The sequence below is a fragment of the Suillus subaureus genome (assembly GCF_016647635.1).
Source record: "Suillus subaureus strain MN1 chromosome Unknown BJ212scaffold_26, whole genome shotgun sequence".
Lineage (NCBI taxonomy): Eukaryota > Fungi > Basidiomycota > Agaricomycetes > Boletales > Suillaceae > Suillus > Suillus subaureus.
Genome location: NW_024538582.1, coordinates 31,134 through 44,282, shown reverse-complemented (window position 1 = coordinate 44,282; position 13,149 = coordinate 31,134). Strand labels below are relative to the sequence as shown.

The following is a 13,149-nucleotide window of genomic DNA, read 5'->3' as shown; positions in this document are numbered from 1 at the left end:
CTGCCTCACCTAACACTCATGTCGCGAAAAGTCGTTCTAGTAACTGGCTGTTCAAAAGGCGGGATTGGCTTCCATTTGTAAGTTCACTGTCTTCAATAATCTCCCTTCAAGTTCCTTGAACTTATGACAACAGATGTGAGCGTTTTGCGGAGCAAGGATGCACTGTGTATGCCACATCCCGTAGGCTGGAGACAATGGACGGCTTCAAGCATTCCGTGGAAAAGCGTGCCATGGATGTGACCAGCGATGACGATGTGAAACTGGTTGTACAATCCATTCTGGAAGAGCAGGGAAAAATCGACATCGTTGTGAACAATGCTGGTGCTATAGCCATCGGTTCGTTAAAACCTTCCAAGTCCCAGTGAAATGATTGTCATGTCCGTTTTCTCGCAGGACCGTTGCTCGATGTGTCGTTAGATCAGGCTAGAAAGGCTTTTGAGACCAACACATTCTCGGTTTTGCGAGTTGCACAGGCAGTCGTACCATCCATGGTGGAACGCAAGCAGGGGATTATCGTCAATATTGGGTCAATTGCAGGGAACATGTGAGCACGGTGCTATGATGCCATCTTTTAGCTGACCCCATCTTCATAGCCCTACTCCGTGGAATGGATTATACTGCGCAGCTAAGGCAGCAGTTCACGCGCTCAGTGATACTCTGGCCATGGAATGTAAACCCTTCGGAGTTAAAGTGATTCTAGTAGCACCAGGTGGCATTCGGTCAAATATCAGTACTAACCAGGCGACCACCCTTGAATTAACCCCCACGTCCATCTACAAGCCTTACTTCGATCGGGTGTACGAACGCATGCATAGCAGTCAAGCCGAAGGGAGCATGCCTACTGATGAGTTTGCACGATGTGTGGTTGCAAAGGCGCTGAGTCCCAACCCTCCAACTTATATGTCACTTGGGAGCAACTCGCGTCTTTTCGCATTCCTCCACTGGCTCCCTCATTGGCTTGTCCTCTGGATCATTGGATCGAAGACGGTTTGGAGGAAGACCTGAGCTATCTGCGTAGCCACCACCTACCATCTCATGTCATGGACAGGAAGGAATGATGGGCGATCGCGGACGACTCAGGTAACTGATAATGAAGGGACGGTCTGTAGGAAGAACTGATCATGTAACAAATGCTAGTCTTACCAGCTTTCTTTTTATTTCGCTCATCTTCTTTCTTCTAGCTCGTTTTCTGTGTAAGCGGCTTCTCTGATTGTTTTGTTGACATGTCCGTTTGTTGTTAATTCGAGACTGGTTTCGTCAAAAATTAGCTTCTTGCTTCCCTGGGGATTACGGAGGGCTGATCGAAGTAGTGCTAAAGTTGGGTCGGGAGACGACCGAGGTGAACTTTACGACAATTTTATGTTGTCATGCATGTCCTTCCTTCCATCCTTAGTCTACTTGGCGGGAAGCGCTGCCTGAATAGCTTTCAGAGGACTGGAACAACCAACCTGGGTCCTAATAGGACGGCTCAATAGGTTTTGCTGTCAAGTTTCCACGAGGAAGCAGAGCATCTTACTGTTGATGAGAATGTTTTTTGAAGTAGCTTTACGTGCATGCAAGATGAGCGATTTGGGAACGGCAACTGACACATCGTGAGCCAGATTTTGAGCCAGGTCTAGCAGCGTGAGTCTGGAAGGAAGTCCAACTAAAACACGAGAGACGAACTATAACCAGTGATAGACTTAGCAATTCGCGACATCCTTGGGTCCTCTGTATAGTCCACCTCAGAGGTAACTCCAGCGACTCTGCCACTCACAACAATGCCTGTGAGTGGTGAAGGAAGATGGTACGTGAGGCAAGCAAGTGAAATGTTGCGAAGGTTGTTGCTGGTCGTGGAGGGTCGTTGACAGGAGACCAATCGCATCGTAAGGCTCGACAAGGAGGCGTTTGCGTCATGGTTATGCAAATCACGGAAAAGTAGAGTTGATGACGAGCGAAATGTGTATATTGCGTGCTGTTTAAATTGCAGCAGCAATCGACGACATTCGCCACGCCCGTCAATCCTCGGAGATATGCAACTGATAGACCCATTGGCTTGTGAAGCACACGATATGGTCGCACACTGGATGAAATGCGACTCAGTATATTAAATGGAATTATCGAGAACGACAAAGGAGAGCGGGTAGCAAAACAATATTGTAGAACGAGAACATAGCATTTCAAATCGAGAAAGTAAATTTCGCTTGTTACATGCGGCACTTATCATGCAGTTCCAATGAAACGAGCAGTAGCAGCAATGCGAAAATTCATGGGTATGACAGTGTGCCTGAAACACTTTCAGATACGATTGCCCCCATATAACTTGAGACTTACTCATAATACTGTTGGACACCACCGCCTTCCATGATCAGTACGTCTCCCTGAGAATTTTCAGGTCTAGGACAACTGCACTTTTGTGAACACGACTTACGTGTCGGAGGATCAAAGTCAGCACGTTTGACGATGAATGTTTTGGCTCCTTTGATGTAGCACGGGCACGAAAATGCATGAACGCCGCAGATCCTAGTGAAAGGGAAGCTACGACAGGACCTAGCCCGTGTTCACTATCACTGTGGAACTAAGATACGTCAATGCAAGACTACGAGGCAATTATTTACTGGGACTTACAGACATCTTTTGTTTTTCCATATATGCAGCGCTGAGGATCTCGTTAAATGGTATATCTTTTTGAAGAGCGAGACGAGATCTCTCTTTGATCAAGGCGAGGGCACCACACACAGATGATGGTGCCTTATCGAAAGGTACGGTATTTCCTGTTCCACCAACATACTGTTTCATCCTTGAGCATTTCGTCATTAAAGCAGATGCAGGATGTAATGACCTGGTATGGTTCGCCCGCTGCATGCCAAAATGCTCAGCACGAGAATCTATAGTCAACAAAATATATACACTCACAATTTTGAGAAAAATAATTAGTAAGGAAAGTTCCACGAACTGCGACACAGTTTGAGTAATACTGGCATAGTTCTAAAATCTTCATTTCGTACGTTTTTTCTGGATGGATTTCAGAAAGACCTTGTAAATAAAAGGAAGCTACCCACAAGCCTGAGTGGGTATCTTCTAAGAAGCAGTTCTCCTTCGTTGGCTTGCTCCTGATACTGTCGAAATATCTCGTCCGCCTGTTTATTTGCCAATGGAGTGCCCAATATGAGATGGATCCTTCCTCTGCACGACTTCCTCATCAGGATGACGGCGCACCATACTAGTGTGACTCTTACCTTTCATGAGGGAGAATGAAGGTGAGGTAATGTGTGAATCCTCCGCCATCGCCCAATTCGAATGGCTCTGGTCGACGAGCGACGATCCCTGCGAGTCGCATGCAGGTGAGGGAGAAGTGTCAGTGAATGATATGGCGCCGCAAACCTGATTGTTTTCCAACATGCGAGTGTAGATACTCTACTGATGGTCGCTGGTGCCAAAATTCTTTTGCTGTCCGCAGTCTTCCGGGAACTTTGTGAATCGACTATGGGAAATACCTCAAGGGAAGCCACATAATAAGAGGGAACGACACGTACATGACAATTAGAACATTCCCAATGTTCCCATTTGAAACTTCAAACTTGCGTGAGGGTGGCACAGTATATCCGCGAAGCGACGCTTACCGACTCGAAAGGCGCCCGCACTTTTCGCAGTGCCAACCCTTGCTAAATGCATACGAAGTAGTGATGGAATCCATCGGTTCAATGAGCTTCGCAGGGCGAAGCTCTGGAAGATTGGTAAATACCATTGCAATTGGACGTAAAAATGCAGTGTCATAATCAAGTTGTTCCAATTCTCGTCCTCCTAGACTCCAAAAGGAAGTGCAGGAAGGGTTCAGACACATCCATCCCTGAGAGTAAACAATAGGACTCTTCTGAGAACATTTGTTGCACGTCACGTTGGCGACGGCATTTGGCAGCGATGGATCTTGTCTGGAAGCAGACCGACAATCTGCTCAAGGGTGAGAAATATCGAATGGGAGAATATCAGTAACCCACCTCTGACTGGATCGTGAAGCATATCCACATCATCGCTCTTGAATGATGTCCACCACGGACTGCCTTGTCCTTCGCACCACTGGAAAGCAAACTTCCAGCGGACAACCCTCCCGCAGCCATTGGATGCGGGTTGATACTCGGCTACAGCGAGAGCTCAGCGACTCAGAAATGCGAGTTGGATGTGTCATACCCCATGCATGAGATATCCAATATAATCCAAGGACGACATACGTGCAGCCCGACGCACCAAGATCAAAAGGGAATAGAGCGTACTTCTCATCAGCTAGAAGAACCAAAGGTCGTTTGTCTGTGTAGCTCTTTAGTAGAGCACGGACGGATTTGTCTGTGGCTTCTTGATCCTGAGCCTGTTGAAACCGAGCAGCACCAACCCGGTAATCGAGGATGCTCTCAGCTTTACCGCCACTGTATGGCCACAAATCAGACAACTTGTGGAAATGATGTGACATAGACTAACCCATGGGAAATAATCAATCTTCCCCCACAATGAAAGATATCACGGCTGACCTCATTTATTTAGCGACATCTCGCCTTTTGATGGAAGAACATACCTTGCGGGTGAACCGCCCAAAAGATAGCCTTTAACAATATCCTTCAAAGAATAAACACCACTCTGGTAGCTTCGAAAGTAGTCGAATGATTCACAGACTTCTTGGCGAGACTACATGCCAGTTATGAGTGCCGTATGATCGCACAATGTTATGCGTACCTCGGCCCAAATTGGCGGCTTTACCGGTAAAGGAGGTCTCTGTTGTTTAATTGTTGGCGCACTGACATCCGCCACCTCCTTACAGCTGGACAGCTGGGGTAAAGCATCGTTAGTTGAAGGTGTATCGAATTCGTTCGCAATCTCATCGACATCCGCGACGTCATCCTGATCGTCATCGCGAGCCCAGTCCTCCATATGCACTGAAACTGTCTGGGAGTGCATTAATGAGGCGTTCCTACCAATATCCGTCAGTAGGCGATCGACGCCTTCCTGATCAAGGACTTGTCTCGACGGTTGGGCACAGGTGATCTGTTGTCCATGCCTTGGTGGAATATACTTTGACGACACTTTGCGTGGCAAGGGGCGAAGAGGCCGTCGTGTAGATGGAGGAGGTACACCTGCAACCATAAAATTGGGAGATTGCGCTACAAAGTGATCTGAATCGTTAGATTGTAGGCTGCTATCCTCCCGATCGTGGTTTTGGGGCTGGGGCAGGTTGTCATTAGCAAGGACTTGTGTACCTTGTCCTGCATAGATAATGCTGTCAACATCGCTCAGCGGGCTACTAGCCAATCCTAAGTGGATTGCGCCTGGTGATTGACGGACGGGCGATGAAGGTGCATCATCTAGATAATCCTCCTGACTAGGTAATTGCGGGAAAATAGGCAGGTCAATCGAAGAAATGTTGCCCGAACTGCCGCGGATGCGTTTACCGTCGGGAGCCTCATTAGACTCAGGCGCCTCAGATGTGCGGGAATGCTCTTGTGGTGCTTCGGTGATTGTCAAAGGTGTCAAGCTTGAACGCTCCTGACCACTGCTGCGGCCGCGATCACGACGCCGACCACAGCCTCGATCACGATTCTGACCTTGACCCTGACCGCTACCGCTACCACTACTGCGGCTGCCATTAACTTTACGACCACGCGCCTTTGCGCTGTGCCCGCCGCGGCCCGATCGTGTGCCTTGCGTGGCGCGACTCCTCAAGAGTTCGTGTCTCTTCTGTGAAAGGTACTCCGCTGCGTGGTCTTTTGCCTGTAACAGACGATAAAATTCAAAGAAGATGGCCAGCGTCTTTGGGTCATTGGCAGAGAGTCCTAGGATTTCTGTCTCGTCACAAAATGCCAAACGGAGCCATGCTCGAACTGCGGCAAGGGCTCGTGGCTGGTGTGTCCAAGTTGTTAGATTTAGCATATTATATTTATACTGGTGCGCAAGACATACATTGTCTCGCATCTCCCCCACGAAGTTATTGATAATGACTTTGCTTTCACCACGAGTCGAAGGCTGGGAATATAGAAAGCAGTAAGATAGCAGAGGTTCATGATCAAGCAAAGACGTATCATGCAAGCTAACTGGCAGCTCCATGGGGCACGTCCTGCACTGCCTTCAATAAGTCCACTGCGCCTGGTTTCGCAGAAGGGAATCCTTGAAGGGAAAGCGGCACGCATACTACCCAGGTACCCTCACACATTACGCTCTCGCTAGAGTGGAGCCGCGGAAATATCCGGACTTTCAAACGTGAAGAAGCCGCAACACAATGAAACTCAAAGACACGCAAAAGTAAGAGAGTTATCAAGGCTGGAATAAGTAATACTCTAACAGTACGGTCGGCGACTAGGATCACGAATTTACTTCGACCCCAAAGCATGTTGCAGGGCTTCATACACATCAGCCTCTATCCGTGCTTCCATTTTGTCCTCCTCGGATCCGTTCCCTGTAGCGACCTTCAATGCCTCCTGTAGGTTTGCACGAACAGCCTGAGAGGATAAATTTAAGAGTACGGTGACGCGTGTAAGAACGGAACTTACTTCGGAGGAGAATAACTCCAGTGGCGCAGCCTCAACGACGTTAATGGTGAGTTTGTTACCGGGGTGTACAGTTGCGAAACCACCGGACGCTAATGCTGCATTAATATCATTTGGAGAATAATATCAAATTTTTCAACACACCAAACCACTTCTTAGAAGCGTTTCCCGACTCGATGACTTCGATCATACCAGGACGCAGAGCCTCGATGGAGGGAACGTGGTTTGCCAGAATACCCATGTCACCGGTTGCAGCAGCAAGGTTCACCTGGACAACATCTGTAGAGGTGAAGATAGCCTTCGCAATATTCTGGGTTCAATTCCGAGTAAATGGAAGGAGTTACAGCGGACGCACCTGGTGAGGAAGGACCAAGGAAAGGCTAATTTTGTCAGCTACTTCAGCGTATCCTCGTCGCTGCTGTGCGAGCGTTGATGGGGCACGTCGGGCGGCAGAGGAGAGCAGACGCAAGGCAGACATGATCAAAGTATTTTGTGGACGTGACCGAAAGATGAAGTGAGGAACGACGTTCTTTGGTCGGATAAAGCCGCTTCACGGTCACGTGAACCGATGTCACATGACTTCGGTTGACCTGCAGGCATGCCTACCTCTGTATCATACTGTATGTCTTCTCATGCCGGGCAGTCTATGCTAGTCTTTGCTCAAGACCATTTTTGTTCACCAAATCAAGCTGCTATTCTTACATGTCTTTGTTCGTTATCAATCTTGTTCTATATCACGCCGCAACCAAAATATAACTCAATGTCACCCTGTCACTTCTCTGCTGACATTCGCGACCTCCGAGGAATCATATCGTGATCGGCATGCCGCACAAGCCGCCGTTGTCATTCCTATGGTCATCACCGTGTTAACGCTCCAATAGAACATCCGATCATGCACTGTCGTCCGCATAGCATGCGGAAATTGTGTGCTTGTCTTGCACTCATGCTGCCCAAATTTGAAAAGGTCTGCATATAACTTGAACCCGCGCTCCGTGTATTTCATCGGTGCTCTGACGGTGAAGGGGTTCCTTTCATCTTCGATATGAAGGCACGGATACACGAACTTCCCTTTCTCCCACAAATACTTCCATTCGGGATTCATGCCGACGTTGCTTTCTGCCGTGATGTAGTTCATGGCGACCGTGGAATGAAATTGCAAAATTGGAGCTATCACGCAATTCCAATGGATCATGATGATATCCATCCGCTTGCCCCATTCACCATCTTCCCTATCGCACAGTTGTCGTACTCCGTCTTGCGAGTTGCTACAGATCTTCTCAGCGATAGTATATCCCTCCTCCACAAGATGCAGCATGATTTGGCACAAGCGACGAACCAGAGGCCATAACGATGAAGATAACAAGGAGAAGGACGAGAAAACAAGGGAGCACAAAGGAGACCAAGAGGCCAATTCATGCTGACAAGTCTATTATCCCAATGAGGTTGTGGCTAGCAGATTTTTTTGTATGTACCCTCTTCTACAGGAATGACAGTAATATGGACTGTAACAATTTCTAGATCTACGATTGTCAAAAACACATCAAGAGAAACAATACATATCGTCACATGTCAAGCGCTGTTAGGCTTGGAATGGTAGCCGTTGGTGGGCGTGTAATCCTCCGGTAACAGCTCTGGGACGCGTCGCACGCCACGCTCACTGTCGTAACAAGATTTGAGAACCTTACAATATATTCATCATGTAAATCACTTACATCTCGTCCACAGCAACCATAAGGTCGTAATTTATTTCCTGGCTCACAACAGAGTCACGATTGTAGTTTGAGTGAGAGCGCACGAAATTACGAATCCAAGTCGCGGGCGTCTGTAAAGAGCCTAAAACTGATGTAAGGATACATCTAAAAAGAAAAGAAAAGAAAATTCCGTGCCTATTGCGCGTCTGCGGACAAGGTCGAGGTATTTGCTTATTTGTAGCCTGTCTCCCTCATCAACGTCTAAGGTGTCGATGTAAGCCTCGACGACGCCAAGTAAACCAGGGAACTTGGATCCCTGACACAAATGTCAACTGTTGAAGGATGCAGGCAAAGAATATATAATCACTTTTCCAGCAAAAATCTCTTCCACAGTCATCTCCTCATACTCATCTTCAATCGGTCCATCTTCCACATGCGATGGTCGAGAAACAGGGACGAAACAATTGCGAAGTAGTTTCTCCTTCGCTGGAGCACCTTCCGCAGGCGAACATGATCCAGAGCACGAAAGTGGACTAATGGTAAGAGTAGTCTGTCCCGGGGGGAGAACGTCCTTCCGGAAATAAAACTTGCCGGAACGAGCTGCGTCTCTCCTCTGCGCACGGGCCATGTTCTGGTCAACCTACTGCAATATCAGTCAAATGAGATTGGCAAGAAATATCCGTTTGAACCTTGGAAATAGGAATATAGAAATTAAGGTTGAATGCTAGGATGGCACGGGAAAGGAGGACGATGAAGACAGCAAAGGCAGCGTTCTCAAAGTCTGTCATTTGCACTTCCATGCTACGAAACTCTACACGCCAGCCGATGGAAGAGTTTGGCGGGGGCGGTTTGAATCTAAGAGTCTGCCAGTTTGTGGATTGAATATTCTGCCAAGACATTCAGGGTAACAAAAAGTAGGACGAAGAGCGATATCACCTCGAAGTGGTCACTGCTAGTACTGTCATCTTGATTAATGGTTTCAGAGAAAATAACGAGAGGATCTCGAATGAATAAATGTGCTATATGCTTGGCAAGCACCTCATCTATGCCTAAGTCCAATGGAATTAGTCACAATAAAGTCACGAAGGCCCCTTACTCACCGTGATTACGAAGACGTTGAAATATACCTTTATTGTAGGGTACAGGTGCGTCGTTATATTCGGGTTTGTTGGTCCAATCATTGGCGATGTAGAGGTCAACGCTGTCGTAACGGGACTTGGGAATTATATGGTTGTCTTTCGAAGGCTAGGGTATTCATTTCAGAAACCCCAATATTAAGGCACTGAAATGATACCAACTTTCAAACCGCGCTCTTCTGGTGTGCGATCATCGACGCTGCCAGCGATGACATTCCAACGGCAATCCACATCAGCGAGATAACCTCTCCATGCGGGACTAGCTGCTGTCAAGGCAAGCTGCAAAACGTCTTGATACGCCTAAAGGTTACCTCGCTAGAGCACCTACGCACCATAATTGGCCCAACGGGGATAAGAGCGTCATACATACGCCTTGCTTCATCTACATTGCAACTCTGGAAAGTGAGTTGTAAACAGCAACATCCCATTCCGAAGCCCATTGCGTCCATGTAAATATGATCGATCAATGCCGCACCGTTCTTCGCCTCTGTTCACCGACAGTTTAAATCTGTTTTAGTAAATGGGACAGGGTTGCGCTTACCCGGGTCTTCTGGGTATATCGAACGTTGCCATGGTATAGTGGGATCGACAAATGGTCGAGGTGTTCTTTCGTCGATGAATATGGGAAGGTTGATTGCGACCTTGGAGCCTCGTCTACTGCGAATATTGGCCGTTAGGGTACTAAACAATTTAGATAAGTTTTGCGCCCATGTACAGCCAATATGATCAGCCACTGACGGGAAACGTGCGTGAGGGTTCGTGATCTCTTCTGGCAAAAAGAGGCTGTGGCTAGACTTGGCGTCGTCTGGTGAGAAATAAGGTTCAGTGAAGACGTCATACGTTCCCAGGCGAGGGAAAGATGTGAAGGTGAATGGAATTTCATTTTCCTTCAGATGCTTTCTTGCGAGTGTACGTCTTGTTAAAGCCAAGGTTCAATTTCAGGCAGAATACCCGCAGAAGTTGAGGCGCGACATTACCTGTAGTGCATGTTTGTCTCGACGGATAGCAAGTCCGGGATAGAGCCCGTGTATGGAGAGCCAGGAGTTGACTCTAGCATGTATCTTCCATACTCTGGGTGGAAAGTCGGAACGGTCATGCTGAGGAACAATTCTATTACGGCGCTTTCCCTGAGGATCCAATTACTCGTTACTCACAGGGCGGGTGTATCATCGTCGGTGAGGTCGCCTACGACCTGACTGAGCTTTGCAAGGATCTCGGTCTGGCGGAGAGACAGCTTTGCATTTTTTTCCTCGTCGTCAAAGGTAACGACCATGTATTCCACCTTTAATTATACATAAGCAGGCAAAATTGGGACTGGCAATATTTACCTCGTCTCCCCAGAGCAACTCATCGCCCCATCGGTCCTTAACTCGATCCCAAGTATGGAGAAATTGCGTGATACCATGTTCTCGAACGTGGTCCGCATGCTGCTTTGCTTCATCCCATGTTAAGGGTGTTCCGAGATACAGGAGGCCCATGGCGTATTGTGCGGGCACAAGCTTGTGCAAGCTCCTTCAGGCTTGCGTGATATACGGGGGACACAAGATGCTCCGGAGTCCAAATACAATACCAAAAGTCACAGGATTTGGAATCCGGGATGGTCGCAAGGCTATGATACTCTGAATATGAATATTTATTTGGAATTGGATCACATGCACACCGATAACGATTTGTAAGGCAAATAGGGATAGGGCTGACGAGTTTCAAGGTCGTTATCATCGTGTAATCGTTATGGCATGTATCACGCAATGACTTCAAAGCTTGATGCCACCACTTTGAGCCAGCATGTCGGTAAGTAAGGTTCAACGCTCAATGATGGCCCATCTGGACTACATCGGTTGGTCCTCCGATCGTCCTTTTAGGAAAGCCATAGAAGCGGGTGAATAGACGCCCATACCTCACGTGTACATTATCGTGTGAAGCATAGTATTCTGGTCAGAGAATCGCAGCGCTCCAAAAGAAGGATAGTCACACTGCTAGCAAACATCCCTGCCAGCTGGGCGAGCACGTTATACAGTTACAGGGAAATGATGTAAAATGGACTGTCTTTAGCCGTTGCCGCCATTGGTTGTCCACTTCAAGACAATCTTCAGCGCAAGTAGAACGTGCCTAAGCGCTCGAGTCCATGCCTCTTCCTGACTGAACTGAAGTTTTACAGACGCTTCCCCTATCTTATCTTTGACAATTCTGCCCTCGAAGGATCAGCGTGGCGTAGGATTAATATAGAAGACGCTCACGCACTGATGGGGGAATTCAACCGTAGGATCCTGAGACTTGACGGAATCTATGAGTTGCTTCAAGCATTCTAGGAATGCTACCATAGCAAAATCAAAACGACGGTTATGTAGCAGGCGACCCAGGTGGAGGTCCCCTGACCCGTACAGTTCGTATGTCGCTTTGTCTCCTACAGTTCTTTCAATGCGCGAGAATGAGCCCATTGGGATCAAACGGTAGCTGTAAAAGACCCTCAGTATGTATAAACGGCAATATCGAATTCTGACTTGCTTCTCGAATGTGTAGTCAAGCTTCCGTGCAATCGTATATAGCAACAGAAGGGTCTGACCCCATGCTGCATTAATTTCGGGCCATTCAACCTGCACGTTGTCAGGAATCGGGTCATTATGACAAAGGCTAACATACTGGGACTCCGGGAACCCGCCCAAGCCTGAGGCCATTGATTGTTCCAAAGACACCGTCATGACCAATGCAAAACGCGTCATTGTAAACATTTGTGCGCTCAAGCTTCTCGAGCGTGGCGTAATCTGCAGCATATGCAGCACGCAGTGACGCTAAACGTGAGGCTTGTTCAGCCAAGACTAGGAGGTGCTCATTGTGCGATCGCCAGAATCTACAACGGAAATTAATTTGCGACCAGATGAGCCCAATAACCAACTTACTCAGCCTCCTCTTCTTCCAGCGCTTTTTCCTCCGCCTCCAACAATTCGAGCTCCTCATCAAGTTGTTCCCTCTCCCTGTCAGCAAGGCGTAATTGTTCAATGGCTGCCCGTTCGTCGTATTTGAGTCTTTCGATCTTTTTCTCTGCATCCTGCCTACTGAGATCCAAGCTCTCCCGTTCTCTTTCCTTCCGAACCTCCTTCTCGAATGCGATATAACCGTCACGCTCTTTCTTTGTCTCATCAAGCTGCCTTTGAAGTGATAAAAGAAGGATTTGTGTACATTCCGCACACAAAGGGTGATCAATGTCAGACCGGGTAGAAAGCACATTAAAAAGCCTCATAGTGGAGCGCAGGTGGTGTGAGATAGGTGTTGGATTCGAATGGTCTGGCTCAGGTTGCTGGTGTGCAGCGGGTAGTGGACTAGTGTTTTTAGCTGGGAAGTTCTTTTGGTTACCAAGAGCAGCTTTCTTGGACATTGCAGCTCCTGGAACTGGAGAAGGTATACTGCGTATCATGCTCTCTTGCAAGAGCACAAATGACTCATTCGGTGCTGGGAAGTTGCGCTGGGGTTGTTTCCCCTGTGCTCGAGTGGAAAGGGGTGGCGAGGCCCTTGAGTTTTCTGAGGGTGTGGCCTGCTGCCATGCTGCTTTGCTTGCAGATGGGGATGGGAGTTGGGCAATTTTCTTGGCATCCGAGTCTGTCACATAGTGCGCACGCGAGGCTGGCACAGAAGGCAAAGATGCTACGATCATGTCATACGCAGAGGGTGCGAGATCTACCAGTGATGCGTCAAGCTAATGCTCATCAGTCCTGGTCCTTGCATTTCAATGAACGATAAATTGTCACCTGGAGTGGCTCCTTACACTGTTGGCACACGTAGCTCATCGTGATGATGGATCGGTTCCAAGTGAAGTGA

At 48.0% G+C, this 13,149-nt stretch overlaps 6 protein-coding genes across 6 annotated transcripts; 1 reads left to right on the top strand and 5 right to left on the bottom strand.

Moving 5' to 3' along the window:
* Nucleotides 1-18: 18 nt before the first annotated feature.
* BJ212DRAFT_1301432 (uncharacterized protein) lies at nucleotides 19-1,005 on the top strand (the record flags this gene model as incomplete). The annotated part of the gene is made up of 4 exons (XM_041333126.1): nucleotides 19-77; nucleotides 134-336; nucleotides 394-544; nucleotides 594-1,005. 4 exons carry the CDS (start codon nucleotides 19-21, stop codon nucleotides 1,003-1,005), a joined length of 825 nt encoding a protein of 274 aa, XP_041190553.1.
* A 1,197-nt stretch (nucleotides 1,006-2,202) lies between these two features.
* Nucleotides 2,203-4,899, bottom strand: BJ212DRAFT_1276580 (uncharacterized protein; the record flags this gene model as incomplete). Its single annotated transcript, XM_041331288.1, is given in 16 exon segments — nucleotides 2,203-2,266; nucleotides 2,314-2,360; nucleotides 2,411-2,557; nucleotides 2,608-2,769; nucleotides 2,822-2,838; nucleotides 2,896-2,934; nucleotides 3,038-3,165; nucleotides 3,219-3,306; nucleotides 3,364-3,463; nucleotides 3,516-3,552; nucleotides 3,603-3,906; nucleotides 3,924-4,118; nucleotides 4,168-4,400; nucleotides 4,453-4,497; nucleotides 4,547-4,656; nucleotides 4,705-4,899. The coding sequence occupies 16 exon segments, from the start codon at nucleotides 4,897-4,899 to the stop codon at nucleotides 2,203-2,205; spliced, it is 1,911 nt and encodes a 636-aa protein (XP_041190552.1).
* Nucleotides 4,900-6,332: 1,433 nt separating this feature from the next.
* BJ212DRAFT_1276363 (epsilon subunit of F1F0-ATP synthase N-terminal domain-containing protein) lies at nucleotides 6,333-6,987 on the bottom strand (the record flags this gene model as incomplete). Its single annotated transcript, XM_041331276.1, has 4 exons — nucleotides 6,333-6,461; nucleotides 6,513-6,601; nucleotides 6,654-6,807; nucleotides 6,865-6,987. The coding sequence occupies 4 exons, from the start codon at nucleotides 6,985-6,987 to the stop codon at nucleotides 6,333-6,335; spliced, it is 495 nt and encodes a 164-aa protein (XP_041190551.1).
* Nucleotides 6,988-7,272: 285 nt separating this feature from the next.
* Nucleotides 7,273-7,824, bottom strand: BJ212DRAFT_1301430 (uncharacterized protein; the record flags this gene model as incomplete). Its single annotated transcript, XM_041333125.1, has 1 exon — nucleotides 7,273-7,824. The coding sequence occupies one exon, from the start codon at nucleotides 7,822-7,824 to the stop codon at nucleotides 7,273-7,275; it is 552 nt and encodes a 183-aa protein (XP_041190550.1).
* Nucleotides 7,825-8,078: 254 nt separating this feature from the next.
* On the bottom strand, nucleotides 8,079-10,814 carry BJ212DRAFT_1448112 (glutamate-cysteine ligase-domain-containing protein; the record flags this gene model as incomplete). Its single annotated transcript, XM_041338498.1, has 14 exons — nucleotides 8,079-8,166; nucleotides 8,222-8,331; nucleotides 8,415-8,516; nucleotides 8,568-8,840; nucleotides 8,890-9,087; nucleotides 9,137-9,249; nucleotides 9,301-9,445; nucleotides 9,499-9,615; nucleotides 9,669-9,823; nucleotides 9,878-10,017; nucleotides 10,075-10,251; nucleotides 10,314-10,433; nucleotides 10,491-10,618; nucleotides 10,665-10,814. 14 exons carry the CDS (start codon nucleotides 10,812-10,814, stop codon nucleotides 8,079-8,081), a joined length of 2,016 nt encoding a protein of 671 aa, XP_041190549.1.
* Nucleotides 10,815-11,384: 570 nt separating this feature from the next.
* On the bottom strand, nucleotides 11,385-13,118 carry BJ212DRAFT_1448111 (APG6-domain-containing protein; the record flags this gene model as incomplete). Its single annotated transcript, XM_041338497.1, has 6 exons — nucleotides 11,385-11,523; nucleotides 11,578-11,790; nucleotides 11,842-11,930; nucleotides 11,977-12,184; nucleotides 12,234-13,027; nucleotides 13,080-13,118. 6 exons carry the CDS (start codon nucleotides 13,116-13,118, stop codon nucleotides 11,385-11,387), a joined length of 1,482 nt encoding a protein of 493 aa, XP_041190548.1.
* Between the last annotated feature and the right edge of the window lie 31 nt (nucleotides 13,119-13,149).